The sequence below is a fragment of the Mustela erminea genome, chromosome 10 (assembly GCF_009829155.1).
Source record: "Mustela erminea isolate mMusErm1 chromosome 10, mMusErm1.Pri, whole genome shotgun sequence".
Taxonomy (NCBI): domain Eukaryota; kingdom Metazoa; phylum Chordata; class Mammalia; order Carnivora; family Mustelidae; genus Mustela; species Mustela erminea.
This window is the reverse complement of record NC_045623.1, coordinates 31,636,241-31,656,218: the sequence shown is the minus strand read 5'-3', so window position 1 is coordinate 31,656,218 and position 19,978 is coordinate 31,636,241. Positions and strand designations below refer to the sequence as shown.

The window sequence follows — 19,978 nt, the reverse complement described above, 5'->3', positions numbered from 1 at the left end:
CCCTGACTTTTTAGGGTTAGCTAACAACTATCAACATTTTAAGATAGTTTTTAATACTCTCACTGAGGAAAGGTGAAGGGGCATTTATTTTAAATCAGGTAAGTGTCTTTTTCACAATTTAAACAGTTCCTCTATTTTCAACAAGAGAGTTAATTTGTGAGCAAATACTTATTTTCATGGAAAATTTTGCTTTCCTGACTCATGAAGAAATCCATGTAATGCTCATGAACCTTTTAAAGTTCCTTGGAAAATCTGTACATACATTATGATTATGTAACTTATGTAAAAGAAGGGGATGCCACTTTATTTTCTCTCCTACATATAAGTTGCTTCTATTTTCAAAGATATTTCAGAATATTTACCACAAAAGTAAAAGTTTATCTTTTTAATTAGTGATTCACATTCATGATCAAAACCACTGTTTTTGGAACTAGCAACAATATACTCCACTTTTCTGGCCTTTCTGTTTCAACTTTCCAGTATTTATCAAGAATATACTACTATATGTGAAGTACCTAAAATAGTCTAGTGCTTGGAATAAGGCAAGGTAAGATCTCCATCCTGATTGAGTTTACATTCTAGGTTCCCTCATAAAAACAAAAACAAAAAAACCACACATCTAAGAAGATGACAATTAGGTACAATAACCCCAGACCCATAAAATAATCAAGGTAGAGTATAAGGTATAGCAGGAGAATTGTCACTTCCATCTAGGAAAGGCAGGAAAGGCTTCCCCGAAGAGGCAATGGCTAAGCTAAGGCTTGTTAGGGCAATCTGTCAGGCATAAATGGGTGGGAAATACGTTTAAAGCTCTGAAACAGCAATGTGTAAAGGTTTAAGACTTAACATGTTCTAGAGAACTAGCAACAGAATATGTTAGGGGACATGAACATACAGCTCACAAGAGGAAATACTGTTTATATTTTTGCTCATTTATCAGCTGGACATTTTAGCATCTGTCTTTACCAATCTGCATAAGCTCCCTACATGTTAATATTCCATTCTTGTATTTACAACAAATAATTTGGTTTTTTGGTTGTCCTTATTTTTTGTATAGCAAAATACACTTATTTTTCTTTGGTTCATTTCCTACTGGCTATTAGGTCTAAATGGATTTCCTCTTTTAGAGATGCATAAACATTCATTTACATTTAAGTATATATACAAATTTCTTCTTATTCAGTATGATTAATGCTAAAAACATGAAGCTCAGGTCTGGATTTTGGCTCGGGTAGTGAGATGGAGCCTTGTGAGATGGAGCCCTGTGTCAGGCTCTGTGCTCAGTGGGGAGTCTGCTTGTCCCTCTGCCCCTCCCCCCGCCCCTCCCCCACTCATATGATTACACACATGCTCTCTCTCAGGTAAATAAAATCTTAACAAAAATGGCATAAAATGAAGACCTAAATTGATTTTTAAAAAATAAATAGCAAAACAATCACCCTTGTTTATCCAATGAGAAAGACAGTTGAGCTGTTCTCTTTAAATATTTTTTATGCTAGTTATTTCTGCCTGGCACACTGTTCTCCCAGACAGCCCCATGGTTTATTTACACCCCTCCTTCCGTCAAATCTCTGCAATTTCACCTAGCATGGTACATCCCCCCAACTATGCTTTATTTTTCTTCATAGTATTTATCACTTTCTAACACACTATATAATTTATCATGTAGCTACCTGTCTTTATTAGAATTTACGATCCATATGGACAGTGATTTTTGTTTACTGCTCTATCTATTCCTGGCATCTAGACAACGGCCTGTTACAAAATAGGTGCTCCATACTCGCAGGTTAAATGATGTCTATTATCTTAAAGTATAATAAACTATCCTTCCTCCAAAGATTCGATATTCTGTTCTGTTTTCTTCTACTTTGTGTGTGTGGCTAGACTTCTAATATTTAGGTCTTTAGATTTTATTTATTTATTGTCAGAAAGAGAGAGCACACTAGCAGGTGGAGGGGTAGGCAGAAGGAGAAGCAGACTTCCTTTTCAGCAAGGAGTCTGATGTGGGACTCGATCCCAGGACCCTGGGATCACAACCTGAGCTGAAGGCAGATAATTAACTAACTGAGCCACCCAAGCATCCCTAATATTTAGGTCTTTAATCAGAAACTTATATTATGAGCTTATTAATTTTTTGCCAAACTACTCTTATTCCACAATTATCTATTAAGACTATATTTGCTTTTTAAAACTTAACTAGCTCCTGTTAGACTCCACTTTTCCAACTAAGCACTTCTTTCCCTTTCCACTGGTGTACTTCTACCCTATAAGTGATTCTCTGAGAATAATTAACTATTTGAATAAGATTATAGAACTATTTGAATAAGATTTGAATAAGCTTCAAATTAACAATTTAAGTAAGATTTTGCATATCTGAAATGAAAAACAAGTAATTTTGATAAAATATTTTACGAATATTTCAGCGGCAAGGTATCTAGTCCTTATGTAAATAGTGAATAATTTTAAGGAAGGGGAATCAATACTATCTACAAACTACACCTTGTATAGCTTAATATTATCTACAGAGTAAGATTATCCCTAAATGACAGATGAGAATGCCAAAAGTTTAGAGATTACTGACATACCTCAATATCAACTAAAATGTGGCAGAACCAGAACCTGCCCAGCTCCAAAGCCTCTGCGTTTCCCACTATACCTGTGGTTTTCAATGGGGACAATTTTGTTCCCTGTCAACCAGGGACATCTGGCAATCTGGAGACAATTCTGATTGTCATTACGGAATTGTGGGAGGTGGGGAGTGGGGAGTTTTGCTACAAAATATCTTGAGTACTAATGTTGAGAAGCCCTGTTCTATAGGACAAACTATTCATACAGCCTTTTTTTTTTTTTTTTAATTTACACAAAGCAGAGTAATAGTAAATCTTCATCGATTCTGACTGGCAAGAAAATGAAGCTGCCGTCAGTTTGAAACACTGTCTTATCGGTGTTTGAACCTCTGAATTTAGCAGACCACACGTTACAAAAGTGATTCTCAAGCCAAGACAAACTCACTATGCTTAAAAATATCACAATCACCTAATTTTCTTTTTTTTTTTTTTTTGTTTCAAGTGCTTATTTAAATTCTACTTAACACAATCACCTAATTTTTTTAAAGGATTTATTTTTTTTAGAGAGGCAGAGAGAGTGAGTGAGGGAATGGGGGGGAGGGGAGAGCAGAGGGAGAGGGAGAATCTCCAGCAGACTCCCAGCTGAGCACAAAGGCCTGCACACAGGGCTCAGTCCCACAACCCAGAGATCATGGTCAGGAGTCAGATGCTTAAGTGACTAAGCCACCCAAGTGCCTCAATCACCTAATTTCTAATAATGATGCACAAATCTGCACTTTAATCTCCTGTTCCTTGACTGACCTCCAAACATTACTTTTCAACTGCCTGCTGCATCTTTAAATATTTCCAAAGTAAATTTACTTGCACTCCTTCAAGAAATTCTCTCTTCTTAGGTTACCCTTTTTCTGTTCAGGATATAATATATTATCTTCCTGGGGGCTAGAAACCCAGTCATCACAATCAATTAGTCCCTTTTAACACCCTAAAACTTCCTTGTAAGTGCTACACAGTGCCAACTGGAGAGTGGTTAAGAGCTCTGAAACCAGGCTGCAGAGATCTGAACCCTAGATGTTACATAAAAATTGAGTTACTTCTGGACTAGTCACTTATCTTTCAGTGACTGTTTCCTTATCTACAGAATGAATTTAACCGTACCTTATGGGATTCTGGGAAGCTAAATGAGTTAACAGATGTAAAGCATTTAGGACAGCATCTAACACATGGTAAATGTTTAACAAATATTGGCCATTATTAAATTTATTCTTATTAGCTATAAGTAAGGTACTCTCAAAGGTTATCCTTTGAGAGCACAATTGGGAGACATCAAGGAGTTAAAGAAAATATTAAATAATCATAGCTGTATGATATCAGCAAGGCCATCTAGGTCTCCTCCTATTCTGATTCTACGCACCCAAATATTACCTTTTCCTTTTACTTAAGATTTTATGTATTTACTTGAGAGAGAGAGAGGAAGATGCAAATTCCCTGCTGAGCAAGGAGCCCCAAGCAGGACTCAATCCCAGGACCCCAGGATCAAGACCTGAGCAGATGGCAGACGCTTGATTGATCAAGCCACCCAGGCACCCCCCCCCCCCAAATATTATCCTACTTATTTGGTTTTCCATATTCATTTGGCTGAAAGAAGAGAATGTGCTGATCACCAAAAATGAGTATCTAGGTTTCCTGATACTTATAGTACTAAATGTAAATTAATAATCCCAATGCCACTTTTGATCCCTAAACCAGCCATAATCCCTACTCTTTTAAAGCATTTTACTTACAGTTTAACTATCATTTATTCTGCCTTCTTATTGCTAGTTGTTTACATACTTATCTCTTCCACCAGACTATAAGTACCTTCAAGTATGTGGATAGCCCTAATTCCTTTTTTGTTTTCTACTTTCTTACTGTAGAAATTTAATCCTTAAAAGTTTGGTGAATAAATAAGTGGACAAATAATAGTATCATGTAGCTGTTATCTCCTAGTAAAGACTAAGAAGTACTCATAAACATTGTACTTACCTTATTCTTTTCATTTTGAATAATTTCTAATAGCTGCTCTATATGTCCTTCATCTATGCATCTTTGGCCTGCTAACTGAAATAGGCCAAAATCTTCTTCTTTAAAGTCTTGTTCTTCTAGGATTTGCTGACAGAAACAGAATGAAGACAAACATGTTTTGGTGAGTAAAAATTTAACAACTACTTAACTTTATTCTCTCTGGAAAAAAAAGGAAATCTATTTGAATTCTAGTTAAGTTGCACATAAGCATATGTGTAAAAATTAGGATAAGCCTAAAAAGTACTTTAATGAATGATCTTGAAATCCAGTCTGCCAAAAAATCCTACAATAAGGATTAATATTAAAAATTTAAAAGGTTAGACAAGTAGGTCACTTGGAGAAATAATCCAATCTGCCTTCCAGCCCTCCTGCTATTTATTCACAGGTCAAACAAAGCAAGGATTAAAGAAGATAAGCAATTTGAGTGTCCCCAATTATAACTAAAAATAATCTGGTATTTAACTTTATGAAAAGAAAAAAAAATTACTTACACATCTCATTATTATGGATTGAAGCTCTTCTACAGCCATCCCTCGTTATTTTTCCTAGTTTTGATGCTGAAATATAAAAGTTAACTATCAGTGATACTAAAGTATTAATAAGTTATGTTTCATTCTGATGAATTACTATTAAATACAGTAAGAAAAAAATGTGAAGGTTTAATGCTGAAATATTTTTACAGAAAGCATCTTAGCCTAAGAAGTAAAAAATTTGCATCTTTGAAGTTTTCTAGGAGAACAGTGTTGTAAGACCCTTGAAAAAAAAAATCCTCTATGGTACACGCCCCACAGGAGCGCAAATATGGACTAAGTAAACGGCTTTAAAAAGGCAAAGTACTTCTTTTTTGAAAAAATTTCCGAAAATAGTTCCTGAAGTCAATTCTAGTCATTAGGGAATAAAAAAATTGTTTTCAGTGTCCCACTTCACAAAAATTGGAACCAATAAAATACATCCAGAGTGGGTCAAAGTTCAGATCAGATGCCTACCGCCCCAAGTGTGACCCGGACATTTTGCTGTAAGAGATGCAGTCTCCCAAATAATCCAGTTGGTGTAATCCCTGTATCGCACTGAGACGAAGGAACCAGCAGCCCTCAGGGGAGCACCGTTCCGTTCCCGCAGCCCCAGCGGGAAAGCCCAGCCCCAGGCCCGCAGCGTGGGTACGGGTCAGCCGGGTCCTCACGGCCGCGCGCTCCAGGGCGGCTAAAACTCCAGCGCGCGTGCGGAGTGCATCCAAGGGAAGCCATTTCTCGCGATTCCTGCTCGCCTAGGCATTCGGGCCCCATGACCTCGCGGGGCTTTGCAGGCCGTGGCGCCAGGTCCTCCGCGGCTCACAGCTGGTTGTTATCCCGAACCTCCTGGACTCCCAGGGACGAACACTTACCCGACCGACCTCTCGCTGTTCTCTGCGCCCTCCTCCAGCTCCTCCGGCCGCGCAGGCCTCTCTCCGGGCCCCGCCCCGCCCCGCCGGCCCCGCCCCGCGCTACGCGAGGGGAGGTGGAGCCTCAAAGGGAGAAGCTGGCGCTGGCCTAACCCTCTGACGACGCTTCCCATGGCAGACTCCGCGGGGCACCGTTCTGCCCACCTCAAGGCCCGGGGGCCCCGCGCCTCCCGAAACGCCGCAGGTAGGAAAATGGGCCTCTTCCCACGTTTGCACCCTGAGAACTGAGCCCTACAGGGTTCCACACTAAGGCGGGGCACACCGGAAAGACCGCTCCAGTAGCGGAGGTCCCTAGAGCGGAGAAGGCCGAGAACGCCCCATCACCGTCCTGGGTCTTCTGGAAAAGACCTCCGGCCAAAGCCCCACCTCTTTACAGTAGTGTTCCAAGATTTTCCCCGGAATGGGCTGTCTCTGAGGGAAAGGGAGTCGAGGTGCAGGAGTCTAGAGCTGGCTTGCCAGAGTAGGCAAGTGACCAGGACAGCTCACCTTGGAGATGTACTGCTGCTTTGGTCCCCGGTTCCTCTGAGGTGTCACTCCCAGCCTCGGGCTTTCCCTGTGAGCGACATTCGGGGGACAGAGACAGGTTGCCTCTAAAAGTATCCGTATCTCAGATTTTCAGGAGGACATAACTGTGCAGATGTGGTACGTGAGAAAATACAACCCCCAAAGAGATATATTTTAACCAAGAGAAATTCGGAAATAACACAAGCAAACTGAATTTCCTGCCCATTTCATTTGTTTTACACGTAGGATTGGAAAGTAATGTGTGGGGAAAAGAAAAAACGGTGGCAGTTTGAGTAGGAATCTGTCCTATAAACTAGTTTGTGTAGACTTGACCTACTATTTTATTATTATTGCAGGTGCTAAACAGACAAATGCCTTAAAACAAGAAGATGCTTCTAAAAGGTATGAGAACTACTTGGAAAACTGCATTAACATATATATCTGCTTGTCTCATATTTGAAAACAATGGGTTATACCTTAGAAAAAATTATTATGGAAGAGAAGGGGAAGATCTGAGAAGCATTATAAATTCTCATACAGACTCATTGTATCTCTCCACTCAGGTTTTAAGAAAACTAAATCAAGACCCTATTAGATTGCTGGTGAAGGAAGGAGTATCTGTAGAAAGTAAACATTCTTGAATTAACCAGTACTCCTTTTTCACTTCTTAGGTATGCTTGCCTCTCATTACTTTATGTGCCAGAGACCCCAAGAAGCTCTTACTGTTGTTTGTTTACATTGTGTCCATATTTTCAGCAAAAAGTCCTATTCTGTTTTTTGGCCTTTCCTAAAAAGGCTAGATTTATCTCCCGTAACAAAAAAGTTTTTAGAATAGGAGTAGTCTCTGAAAATGTTTAAAATACATATGTCTGTGGTTTATCCTTTAACAAAAAAAAGATGTATTTATTTTAGAGAGAGGGTGAGTGCAAGTGTTGAGGGGTTGGGGAGGGACAGAAGGAGAAAGAAAGAGAATCTCAAGCAGACTTTCCAATGAGCACAGAGCCCGATTCAGGTCTTGATCTCACACCCTGAGACCCCCAGGCACCTCTGTGATTTCTCCTTTATCAGGCAGATATTGGCTTTCATTTGCTCATTCTTTCAAAAATTATTTACCAAATGTGAGATATGCCAGACCTATGTTAGGCCCTGAGGATATGGTTTTGAGCAGAATAAACACAGTTCCTTTCTAGTGGAACAGAGAAATACCAATTAAATTATCACAATTGAATACATAGTTACATACTATTATAAGTGCTGTAAAGGAAAAGACTATGATGTTATCAGGTGGAACTAAGAGGAGTTCAAATTAGCTGGGGATTATCAGGGAAAGACTTCTCCAAGGAAGTAATAAGCTGAGACCTGAAGGTAAGTAGGCATTAACCAGAGAGGCCTGAGGAGAAACCTCCAGCCAGAGATGGCAGTGGGTATAAAGACCCTGAGAGAAGAAAAAGCTCAATAAGTTCAAAGAAAGGAAGGATACTGGGGTAGTGTATGGCATTTTGAGCAAGGGAAGAAAGGAGCATAGGAAAAACTTAGACAGGATTCTATTCATGTAGTATCTGGTGGGCTGTGGTGATAAATTTAGATTTTCTAAGTGCAAATAGAAAAACTTTAAGAGAGTGATGGAATTTAAGTTAAAAAAAATTTTTAAAGATTTTATATATTTACTTGACACAGAGATCACAAGTAGGCAGAGAGGCAGGCAGAGAGAGAGAGAGGGGAAGCAGGCTCCCTGCTGAGCAAAGAACCGTATGTGGAGCTCCATCCCAGGACCCTGAGATCATGACCTGAACAGAAGGCAGAGGCTTAACCCACTGAGCCACCCAGGCACCTAGTTTAAAAATTTAAGATGTTAGGAATGATGGTCATCTAGGAATGGAGAAATCGGATGTATTTGAGATCTGGTGGGGTTTTTGGGGTTTTTTTTTGAAGATTTATTTATCAGAAAGAGAGAATGCACATGAGTGGAAGGTGCAGAAGGAGAGGGAGAGAGAATCGCAAGCTGATACCACCTGAGTGAGGAGTCTGAGGAGGGGCTCAATCCCATGACACTGACATCATGAACTGAGTGGAAACCAAGAGTCAGATACTTAACCGACTGTACCATCCAAGCGCCCCTTGCGATCTGTTTTAGAGAGTATTTCCCTGTGGAGCATCATGATTATACTGACTTGGTTTTATGGTACACTGCAAGAGTAAAGTTAATATTGATAATGATGGTAATTTGCAATGTTCCTCAATAGTGATCTGACCACAAACCCAAGGAGTTCTTATTTTATTCTGAGCAGTACAGTGTGGGAAGTATAAATACACTGAGATATATTGTGAATAGATTATCCAGCATGATGAAACAATTAAAGATCCATGGGGGTAGGTAACCAAAAAGTTGTTGAAGGGAGTGATCCTTTATAAATCTATGCCAACTGAAGAATACTTCTACATTCAATCCAACCAAATACTATTAAGCCAGAAATTAAGGAACTTTGCCAAAATATAAAATAATTCAACTGTTTTCACCAAGTTTTTTATTTAAAAATGTTATTAACATGCAATGGGTTTATTGTTACTATTTTACAATGCATTAATAAGTGCTTTAAATTTTTCTCATTTTTTTTTAAGATTTTTTTTTTTATTATTTATTTGACAGACAGAGATCACAAGTAGGCAAGTAGGCAGAGGCAGAGAGAGAGAGGAGGAAGCAGGCCCCCGCCAAGCAGAGTGCCCGATGCGGGGCTTGATCCCAGGACCCTGGGACCATGACCCCGAGCCGAAGGCAGAGGCTTTAACCCACTGAGCCACCCAGGCGCCCCAAATTTTTCTCATTTTTTAAAAAAAGATTTTATTTATTGATTTGACAGAGATCACAAGTAGGCAGAGAGGCAGGCAGAGAGAGAGGGGGAAACAGGCTCTCTGCTCAGCAGAGAGCCTGATGTGGGGCTCGATCCCAGGACCCTGGATCATGATCGGAGCCGAAGGCAGAGGCTTTAACCCACTAAGCCATGCAGGCGCCGCTAAATTTTTCTCATTTTTAATCCAAGTATTACAAATATCAATACAGATAAGCCACATAAGCAGAAGTTATAATTTTAAGTGTGAAGAAATACTGAGACCAAAAAAATTGAGAACCACTTCTGTATACCATACTACCTGTCATCATTTAGGATAGAGGGCAAAAGCGAGATAGGGCTGTTCATGGAAAGCAGCTCTAGGCATCAGTTAAGAGTGAGTGTGACTCTTACTTCAGGTTGATGTAGTTAATACTTTGAGTCAGCATTTCCTTATTGCAAGTTGTAGACTGATCCTAGTACCTGGCATAGCTTTTATTGGTGGGCAGCAATATGAGAAAAATAAAATAATGTTTTTCATAAAGCCAAATACATTTAAAATAAAGAACTGCTTTTTCATCTGTATTCATGTCTTTTATACTTCTTCGATGTAAGAATGGTCTTTATGAAATTGTAGGAGAACAGTTGTTAGTTGCAAATTTCTTCTTGTTTTAATGTCCCTACTTGGCAAAAGAAAGAGTTGGCAATCCAGTGTCATCCTTCTTTTTTGTAGAATATTATTAATACATATTATATTGTTTTTGTAGAGTATTATTTTTCTAGGCAAGAAATTAGAGTCTAAAGTCTTGAGAGTCAATGAAAGTAGGGAGAAAAAAATGAATATAGATCCAGATATAGAGCCAAGTTGAAGCCCAAGAGACTGGCTGAGGTAGTTCTGGTAGGAAAGTAGAAACCAGTGCAGTATAGGACAAATAAGTTACCAAGATGGTAAGTATGTTTGGTCCTATGGCAAGAACTCTCAACCCTTTTGCACATTAGGATTATCTGGAGCACTTTTAAGAAAACACCAGTAACTAGATCCCATCCTCAGATATTTTGCTTGAGTTAGCCTGTACTAGGACCTAGGCATAATATCTTTTCTCCTTAGATGATCCTAATGTGTAGCTAAGATTGAGAACCATTCTCCTAGAGCCATTGTCTGATCAGGTAGCCTCTGCTTTTATGTTCCATGATGTGTGGGGGCCAGCAAAGGCTGACGGTCCTGTTGGTACCAGGGCAAGGACCAGCCCTTATAGGAAGATTGTTTTCCTAAACTACATTGTTGTGTCAATATCATTTTTTAATAAGACTTAATAACAAAAGTAAGTAAACACTTCTCTGCAAATAGGACTCTATCTAGTCAGTTGGGCTATCATTAACTTTTGAGACTTGACACAAATACATTTTTACTTGTAAGAACAGCTGAAGTCTTTTTCCTCTCTAATCTTTCTGATTTCTAAGGATTTCAAAGGAAAAGTCCGTCTTTAGGTACACACAGGAGTGACTGAGGAGTATAAACACTAACTGGCAAAAAGATTTCACCTCATTTTCTTCCTTGTGCTGTAAGTCTTGGATATCAAATAATCCTATTATTGTGGCAGACTAATATGTGTTAATACTTTGAAAAGCTTTGGATCAAAAGTAACAATACAAATTTAAATAGCAAAATAGCACATTATGTTTGTGATATGTTCTAAGAAAATTGACTATGATAAAACAGTAGAATAACTTTTAAATTTTATTATTTTTTAATATTTTATTCATTCATTTGAGAGAGAGAGAGAAAGAGAGCAAGTGCATGCATAAGCAAGGGAAGAGGCAGAGGGAGAAGCAGATTCCCCCCTGAGCTGGGAGCCGGATGCTCAATCCCAGGAGGAGATCCTGACCTGAGCCAAACATAGATGCTTAACCATCTGAGCCATCCAGGTGCCCCAAACGTTTAAATTTTAAATAATTTTTTGTTTTTTAATTTTAGGAGAGCAGAACTAGAAGCAGCTGTGAGAAAGAAAATTGAATTTGAGAGAAAAGCTCTACATATCGTTGAGCAGCTTTTAGAAGAGGATATTACAGAAGAATTCCTAAGGGAATGCGTATGTGTTAATTTGAGAAATTATGACATTTGTAGTATTAGATCTTTAAATCTATGCAGTCTGACACTTATAAAAATCTTTGAATCTGTTCTCAGTCACTAGATGCAGGTAGCATGCTGTATAATTCATGAATTTTAAAATAATCACCTATTATGCATTCCTTGTTGTATAATAACTTTAAAATACACTAATGAAAAATAACATACATATTTTACCCCTTAATAGTAGTTCTTTAAATAGGTCAGCTAATCTCACTTGATTTTCAGCACTTTGCACTAATTATCCTAATGTTATTTCCCATACTCTGTGTTGTCCTATTTTAGTAACAGAAAGTTGTTATTTTTTTAAAATTTCTTAATTTTTTTATAAATATATTAGCCCTAGGGGTACAGGTCTGTGAATCGCCAAGTTTATACACTTCACAGCACTCACCATAGTACATACCCTCCCCAATGTCCATAACCCCACCACCCTCTCCCTACCACCCTCCCCTGGTCACCCTCAGTTTGTTTTGTGACAGTAAGGGTCTCGTATGGTTTGTCTCCCTCTTGATCCATCTTGTTTCATTTATTCTTTTCTTACCCCCCCAACGCTCATGTTGCATTTCCACTTCCTCATATCAGGGAGATCATATGATAGTTGTCTTTCTCTGATTGACTTATTTCGCTAAGCATAATACCCTTTAGTTCCATCCATGTCATCGCAAATGGCAAGATTTCATTTCTTTTGATGGCTGCATAGTATTCCATTGTGTATATATACCACATCTTCTTTATCCATTCATCTGTTGATGGACATCTAGGTTCTTTCCATAGTTTGGCTATTGTGGACATTGCTGCTATAAACATTCTGGTGCGTGTGCCCCTTTGGAACACACCATTTGTATCTTAAATACCCAGTAGTGCGATTGCTGGATCATAGGGTAGCTCTATTTTCAACTTTTTGAGGAACCTCCGTGCTGTTTTTGGATATTAGCCCTTTATCTGATATGTCGTTTGCAAATATCTTCTCCCATTCTATCAGTTTTCTTTTGGTTTTGTTAACTGTTTCCTTTGCTGTGCAAAAGCTTTTGATCTTGATGAAGTCCCAATAGTTCATTTTTGCCCTTGCTTCCCTTGCCTTTGGCGATGTTCCTAGGAAGAAGTTGCTGCAGCTGAGGTTGAAGAGGTTGCTGCCTGTTTTCTCCTCAAGGATTTTGATAGATTCCTTTCTCACATTGAGGTCCTTCTTCCATTTTGAGTCTATTTTTGTGTGTGGGGTGAGGAAATGGTCCAATTTCATTTTTCTGCATGTGGCTGTCCAATTTTCCCAGCGCCATTTATTGAAGAGGCTGTCTTTTTTCCACTGGACGTTCTTTCCTGCTTTGTCGTAGATTAGTTGACCATAGAGTTGAGGGTCTATTTCTGGGCTCTCTATTCTGTTTCATTGATTTATGTGTCTGTTTTTGTGCCAGTACCATACTATCTTGATGATGACAGCTTTGTAATAGAGTTTGAATTCCGGAATTGTGATGCCACCAACTTTGGCTTTCTTTTTCAATATTCCTTTGGCTATTCGAGGTCTTTTCTGGTTCCATATAAATTTTAGGATTATTTGTTCCATTTCTTTGAAAAAAATGGATGGGATTTTGATAGGGATTGCATTAAATATGTAGATTGCTTTGGGAAGCATAGACATTTTCACATGTCTATGTGAAATGTTTGGTGTCTGCATATAACCACCTCATTTTCACAGTATTTGTTTTTCCAATCCATGAGCATGGAATGCTTTTCCATTTCTTTATGTCTTCCTCAATTTCAGAAAGTTATTATTTGTTAATGTAGTTCTGTTAGTGTTGATATTTTAAAAACCTGGAATATAGATCATTTTTTATTTAACACATAATGAGAATTAAATCTGCATTAAAAGTTTTTTTTTCTTTTAATAGCTCTATTGCAATAAAATTTTGAATGAAAATTTGTTATATCCTCATAATCTTTAAGAGAAAAAAGAAAAGGTAAATTAAAACTCAGAGCTCCCATTGCAAAAATAATTATCAGTGTAGCTCAGAGATTTTCCTAAACAAGAGGAATATAAATAGGATTTTTTTGTATGATGTTATGTTAGTCACCATACAGTTCATCATTAGTTTTTGATGTAGTATTCCATGATTTATTGTTTGCATATTAACACCCAGTGCTCCATGCAATCTGTGCCCTCCTTAAAACCCATCACCAGGCTCACCCATTCCCCCACGAATAGGATAATATTTAAATCAATATAGGTAACTACATCAGGATCTGCATGCATGATGACACTAAAGACAAAGACAAACCAGAAATGCTTCATTTGAAAGAAATATCTTCTATTATTCTTAGTAAAAAATATTTTAGCCTCTGGGAAAACAAAAACTTGTTCAAAAATGATTTCACAGTTATGAAATAATTATGAATTGAGATTTGAACATGAAGATATATCAAGGGGAAATGTTTGGTGTCTGCATATAACCACCTCATCAGTTTCCTGTACAGTTTTCCAGAAGCTGGAAGATTTTGTACAAAAACTTGTCAGGAGTCACAATGACACCTTTCATATACTTTGTTTTTTAAGATAGTTCTTTAAAAACACATAAATTTTATTTTATTCTACATGGTTTATTTTTTAAATAATACATTTTTTAAATAAACTTTTTAGTGGTTTTCTTTGGAATAGCAATCACTATAGCACGCCACTTCTTTCTCCTGCCTCAGAATTATTTCATGAGCTGTATATCTACAAAGATGTATAGTCTATTGATAGAAGTCTTTTCAGGTTGTTGTTGTTTTTTTAAATAGCTAACATTTTTGAGTGCTTACTGTGTGTTAAATGCTTTTCTAAGTGTATTTCTTTTCTTTTCTTCTCTGATTCTAACATCATACTTGTGAGATAGATCTATTATCCCTGTGTTTTCAGATGAAATCAGTGAGGCTTAGAGAGCTGATAAATGAACTTGTCCAATAATCTAGTGGGGCATTGCCCCTCTCATTTCGTTATAGGGGAGGTTCATCACACCAGCTCACTACAGCGATGTCGTGGATGAACGTTCTATTATTAAACTCTGTGGTTATCCGTTATGTCAGAAGAAACTAGGAGTTGTAAGTAATGAATTTTTTTAAATAGAAGCTTAAATTTTTTATATTTAACAAATATTTTGTAGATAAGACAAGAAATGAAACTGAGGCCATGAATTAATGACATGAGTTAGCCAAAGATATGATATGTAGATGATTTAATCTAGTAATCTAGTAACATAAAGTTTATATTTATTACTTGAATTCTTCTTAAGCTATACTTTCTTTTTTTTTTTTCTTTAGGTACCAAAACAGAAGTATAAAATTTCTACCAAAACCAATAAAGTCTATGATATTACTGAAAGAAAGGTAAGTTTAAAGGCTATTCTCAATGTGGCAGTTATTTTTTAATATACTAAATGGAATTCTAAAAAGAATTGTTTGAAAAGTTTGCCTTTTAGGAAGTAGCCACGTTAAAAGTTTATTTGAAAATATTTCATTCAATGTGTTAGTAAAAATTGCTTGTACTTTAGTTAATACTTGAACATTTAAAAATTAAAAAGGGACCTGGGTGGCTCAGTCAGTTAAGCATCCGACTCTCGATTTCAGCTCAAGTCATGATCCTAAGGTAGTAGGATTAAGTCCTACATCTGGCTCCCACACTAAGCATGGAGTTGGCTTGGGATTCTCTCCCTTTCTTCTCTCCCTCTCTGCACCCTCCCTTCCTGTTCATATTCTCTTACTGTCATTCTCTAAAAATAAAATAAAATTTAAATAAAATAAAAACTAGAAGTGCACAACAGCACAAATTCAGGCAAGTATATCATGGAACAGAATAGAGAGCCAGATGCAAATTCACCACATGGGTGGACACTATGTGTGACAACAGAAATATTGTAGATCAGTGGAGAAAGTATGGATTTTTCAGTAAATAGTACTGGCACAAATAGTTATCCAAATGGAAAAACTGATTAATCCCTGTTTCAGTAAGATTTAAATTTAAAAGATATGCTTTTCAAAGAGAATATATATAGGAAGGTATTTTTGTAAACTTGGAGAGAGAATTTCTTAAATAAGGTAGACAATTACAGACCATAGAGGAAAAATTGGTAAGTTTTTCTACATTAAAATTAAAAACACCTGTGGGGTGCCTGGGTGTCTCAATTGTTAAGCATCTGCCATTGGCTCAGGTCATAATCCCGAGGTCCTGGGATTGAGGCCCGCCCGTATCAGGCTCCCTGCTGAACGGGAAGCCTGTCCTCCCTCTCCCACTCCCCCTGCTTGTGATCTCTCTCTCACTGCGTCTCTCTTTGTCAAATAAATAAAATCTTAAAAAAAAAAAATTAAAAACATTTGCTTATCAGAAGTTTCCAACAAAGGGTGAAAAAATAAGCTATAAATCAGGAGGAGGTATAATTCCCACATATAACTGACCACCGATTCATAGCCAGAGAAAGACGGAAAACGTTGGAGAATTTTTTTTTTTTGAAAGAGAGTGAACAAGTCAGGGTGGGGGGGCGGGCAGGCAATAGAAGAGGGAGAAAGAATCTCATGCTGAGCATGAAGTCATGACATGGGGCTCCATCTCACAATCCTGAGACCATGACCTGAGCCCAAATCGAGTATCAGATGCTTAATTGACTGAGCAACCCAGGTACCCCTAGAAAATTTATAGAAGGAGCTTGATAATGAATATATGAAAAGATGTTCAGCCTTATCAGTAATCTGGGAAATAAATAAAAACACATTGATATACATTCTCACAGCCCCCAAATTAGCAAAATATATTGTAAAAATCTGACAATATCAGACACTCTTTATACTACTGGTTAAATAAAATTGCATCCTATTTGAGAAGTATTATCTAGTAATGTGAAGTTCCCACATTTTTTATGGCCAAGCCTTTCTATTCTTTGGTATATATTTTAAGGAATTTCTTGCCCGTTTGTACAACTGTGTATGTATATCAACGTTCCTAGTTGGTTTAACAAAATATGCCACATAATTAGAATGGAATATTATTCATCCTTTTATTTTTTTTAAGATTTTTTATTTACTTATTGTCAGAGAGAGAGCACAAGCAGGCAGAGTCGCAGCAGAGGCAGAGAGAGAAAGCAGGCTCCCTGCTAGACAAGGAGCCTGATGCGGGACTCGATCCCAGGACCCTGGGATCATGACCTGAGCCAAAGGCAGCAGCTTAACCAACTGAGCCACCCAGGCGTCCCTATTCATCCTTTTTTTTTTTTTTTTAAGATTTTATTTATTTATTTATTTGAGAGAGAGACAGTGAGAGAGAGCATGAGCAAGGAGAAGGTCAGAGGGAGAAGCAGACTCCCCATGGAGCTGGGAGCCCGATGCGGGACTCGATCCTGGGACTCCGGGATCATGACCTGAGCCGAAGGCAGTCGTCCAACCAACTGAGCCACCCAGGCGTCCCCCTATTCATCCTTTTAAAGGAAGGAAATTCTGACATATGCTACAAAATGAATGTACTTTGAGACATTATGCTAAGTGAAATAAGCCTGCACAAAAGGACAAATATTAAATGATTCGACTTATATGAGATAGAGTGTCGAATTTATAGTTACAGAAGTAGAATGGTGATAGTTTGAAGAAGCAGAAATGGGGAGATGTTGTTTAATGGTACAGAGTTTCATTTTGCAAGATGAAACGTGTTCTAGAGATGGATGATAGTGATGGTTGTACTATAGTGAGAAGGTATTTAGTGCCACTGAACTATAACACTTAAAAATGGTTAAGATGGTAAATTTTGTGTATTTTACCAGTTTTTTTAATTTTAAAAATTCTTGAAAAAAGTTTATAAGCTCAATGTAGTGATAGCTGAAAAGTTAGAAACAACTCAACATTCTTAAACAATAAAGGTGATATACTTAAACAATGGATTGTAATACCGAATACAAATATATAAGCTACATCTACATGAATCTGAAAAATATAACGTGGAACAAAAAACCCAGAAAACATAGCAGTATAGTTATATTTAGACAAAGTTTAGCATTAGGCAAAACTGAATGGTATCTTTTGTAGGTATATGTATACAGATAGCAAAACTAAAGGGAAGCAAGGGAATGAGGAACACAGAATTCATGATAGCGGTTACTTCTAGGGAATATGGAAAGTGACACTATCTGGGATAGATATATGCAGAGCTTCAAAAATACTATACATTATTTCTTACCTTGGCTGGTGGATTCATCGATTTTCATTATTTTCTTTGAACTATGTATTTATGATTTCTGTACATAACTTGTGTTGTACTATTAGAAAAAATAATTTGCTAATTTAAAAATGTTCCTTTCAGTGTTTTTGCAGCAATTTTTGTTATAAAGCATCTAAGTTTTTTGAAGCACAAATTCCAAAAACTCCAGTATGGGTTCGAGAAGAGGAAAGGTAATTTAAATCATTATATATACGTTTGTTGATATATTACTTTTTGAAATATGTAGAGAGTAGTCCTAGTTTTCTATAGAATGTTACCATTGCACACATTTTAATTGTGGGGAAATGGTTATATTTTAAGCATAGTTATTAAGGATTTTACACTTAAAATCAGAAAATTAATATAGATATTGTTTCTTAGCTGTTTTAGCTTTAATCCCAAAACCTGAACTTTGCTTTCTGCTATGCCAGTTATTTCTATTAATCCTATTAATATAATAATCCTAGAGCAAGAATGTTAAAGTTTTCCAGTAGGTACTAACTAGATCTCAGGATCCAACTGAACTGACTTTGTTGTTAGAAAACTGTATATACTAAAAAAAAAACAAAACTGTGTACTAAAGTTACTAATTTACTCAGTCTTTATTAAAAATAAGTACAATATTTTATAAATTTAAAGAAGTCCAATATAGGGGCCCCTGGGTGGCTCAGTGGGTTAAAGCCTCTGCCTTCGGCTCAGGTCATGATCCCAGGGTCCTGGGATCGAGCCCCACATCGGGCTCTCTGCTCAGCAGGGAGCCTGCTTCCTCCTCTCTCTCTCTGCTTCTCTGCTTACTTGTGATCTCGGTCTGTCAAATAAATAAATAAAATCTTAAAAAAAAAATCCAATATAATTTTAAGCAAAAACGTATATGAACATAACTAGAGTTTTGCCTCTTGGGAAATGCTTAAACATTTACAATATTTTAGTTGCTGAATTTGAGAGAAAATTTATTATTGGGGGGCAAATGCCATAATAGAGAAAAGGTAACAAAAATTGTTGCATAATTGAACCGTATTATCCAATTTCAAAAGGCTTAAATGAAATAATGTCCCAAATAATATATGTTTTCATAGAGAATATTGCAACACAAGGCATGTGGTAAAAGAATATCAATGCTATATAAGCTTAATGATATAAATGTAATGAGACCCAAGTTAATTAAAGATCTTTGCCTTTAAAAAAGCTTATTAAAGTCTTATCTGATGCACAAGGTAATATGAAACCACTGTAGTTTGAACTAGAATCATTTGTGCTAAGGGACAGTCTCTTTGTTGGCTGACACCTTTGCCTGCAGATCCTGCTGTGTGGTTTAGAATACGTCAAGGGATACCTGGGTGGCTTAGTTGGTTAAGCATCTGACTCTTGATTTCGACTTAGTTCTTATCTTAGGGTTGTGAGATTGAGCACTGAGCCGAGCTGTGTTGGGCTCTGCACTCAGCATGGAGTCTACTTAAGGTTCTCTCCCTTTCCCCCGCCCCCACCTTGTTCACTCTCTCTCTCTGAAAAAAAAAAGAGATTTTGTAAAATATACCACCATATAGCCTTTGTTAAGTGAATTACACACAATGAAGACTAAATTGTTCACTATTTCTCCACCAGCCTGACTTTTTTTATTTGGAGGGTAAAGGATTATGGCATCATCCAAGGTGACTGGGAACCTAAGAGCACATTATTTACTATCACTTTTTTTTCTTTTTAAGATTTTATTTATTTATTTGAGAGAGAGAGCATGAGAAGGGGAGGGTCAGAGGGAGAAGCAGACTCCCTGCCAAGCAGGGAGCCCAATGCAGGACTTGATCCCAGGACTCCAGGATCATGACCTGAGCCAAAAGCAGTCGATGAACCAACTGAGCCACCCAGGCGCCTACTTTTTTTTCTTTCTTAACATTTCTTTCAGCAGAGCTGCTCATCGCCTCCTTAGTCTTATGACAGCTACGTATTCTGTTCCTCAGCTATTAAAACCAACGTGTCCTTAAGTTATCCTTAATGTTGTTTCCAGTGATATCTTTTCTACTTGTTAAATTTAGCCCATCCTCATATCAGCTTTAAAATCATTTACCAAACCAGCCTTTCTGTCATCTTTATATTCTTCAGATATAATTATTGGTACTTCCTTCAGCTAATTTAAAACAGTTCTTCCCTCTTTTTTCCTAAAATCTTATTCTGTGTTCAAAATGCCCACCTTTTCCCAGAATATGAAACTCTGTCACTTTATATTTGTGGTTCTTGAAATTCTACTTT

The 19,978-nt window shown here is 37.4% G+C and overlaps 2 protein-coding genes across 6 annotated transcripts in view; one reads left to right on the top strand and one right to left on the bottom strand.

Moving 5' to 3' along the window:
• GLMN (glomulin, FKBP associated protein) overlaps window positions 1–6,114 on the bottom strand; it is a 34,739-nt gene extending 28,625 nt beyond the window's left edge. The window contains exons 1-3 of one of the 2 annotated variants that reach the window (XM_032361275.1): window positions 6,010–6,114; window positions 5,120–5,185; window positions 4,590–4,715 (exon numbers count right to left, since the gene is read on the bottom strand). In XM_032361275.1, the coding sequence (XP_032217166.1) occupies window positions 4,590–4,715; window positions 5,120–5,158 (165 nt within the window). In that variant the 5' untranslated portion in view covers window positions 5,159–5,185; window positions 6,010–6,114. The other variant, XM_032361276.1, reaches the window with a different exon arrangement.
• RPAP2 (RNA polymerase II associated protein 2) overlaps window positions 6,108–19,978 on the top strand; it is an 82,109-nt gene continuing 68,238 nt past the window's right edge. For 3 of the 4 annotated variants that reach the window (XR_004289839.1, XM_032361273.1, XM_032361271.1), the window contains exons 1-6: window positions 6,111–6,250; window positions 6,927–6,972; window positions 11,371–11,485; window positions 14,500–14,598; window positions 14,818–14,883; window positions 17,837–17,925. Coding sequence is in view for 3 of the 4 variants with exons in the window: in XM_032361273.1 (XP_032217164.1) it covers window positions 6,178–6,250; window positions 6,927–6,972; window positions 11,371–11,485; window positions 14,500–14,598; window positions 14,818–14,883; window positions 17,837–17,925 (488 nt within the window). In the remaining variant the exon portion in view is untranslated. Of the gene's footprint in view, window positions 6,251–6,926; window positions 6,973–11,370; window positions 11,486–14,499; window positions 14,599–14,817; window positions 14,884–17,836; window positions 17,926–19,978 lie in introns of all 4 variants that reach the window. The other variant, XM_032361274.1, reaches the window with a different exon arrangement.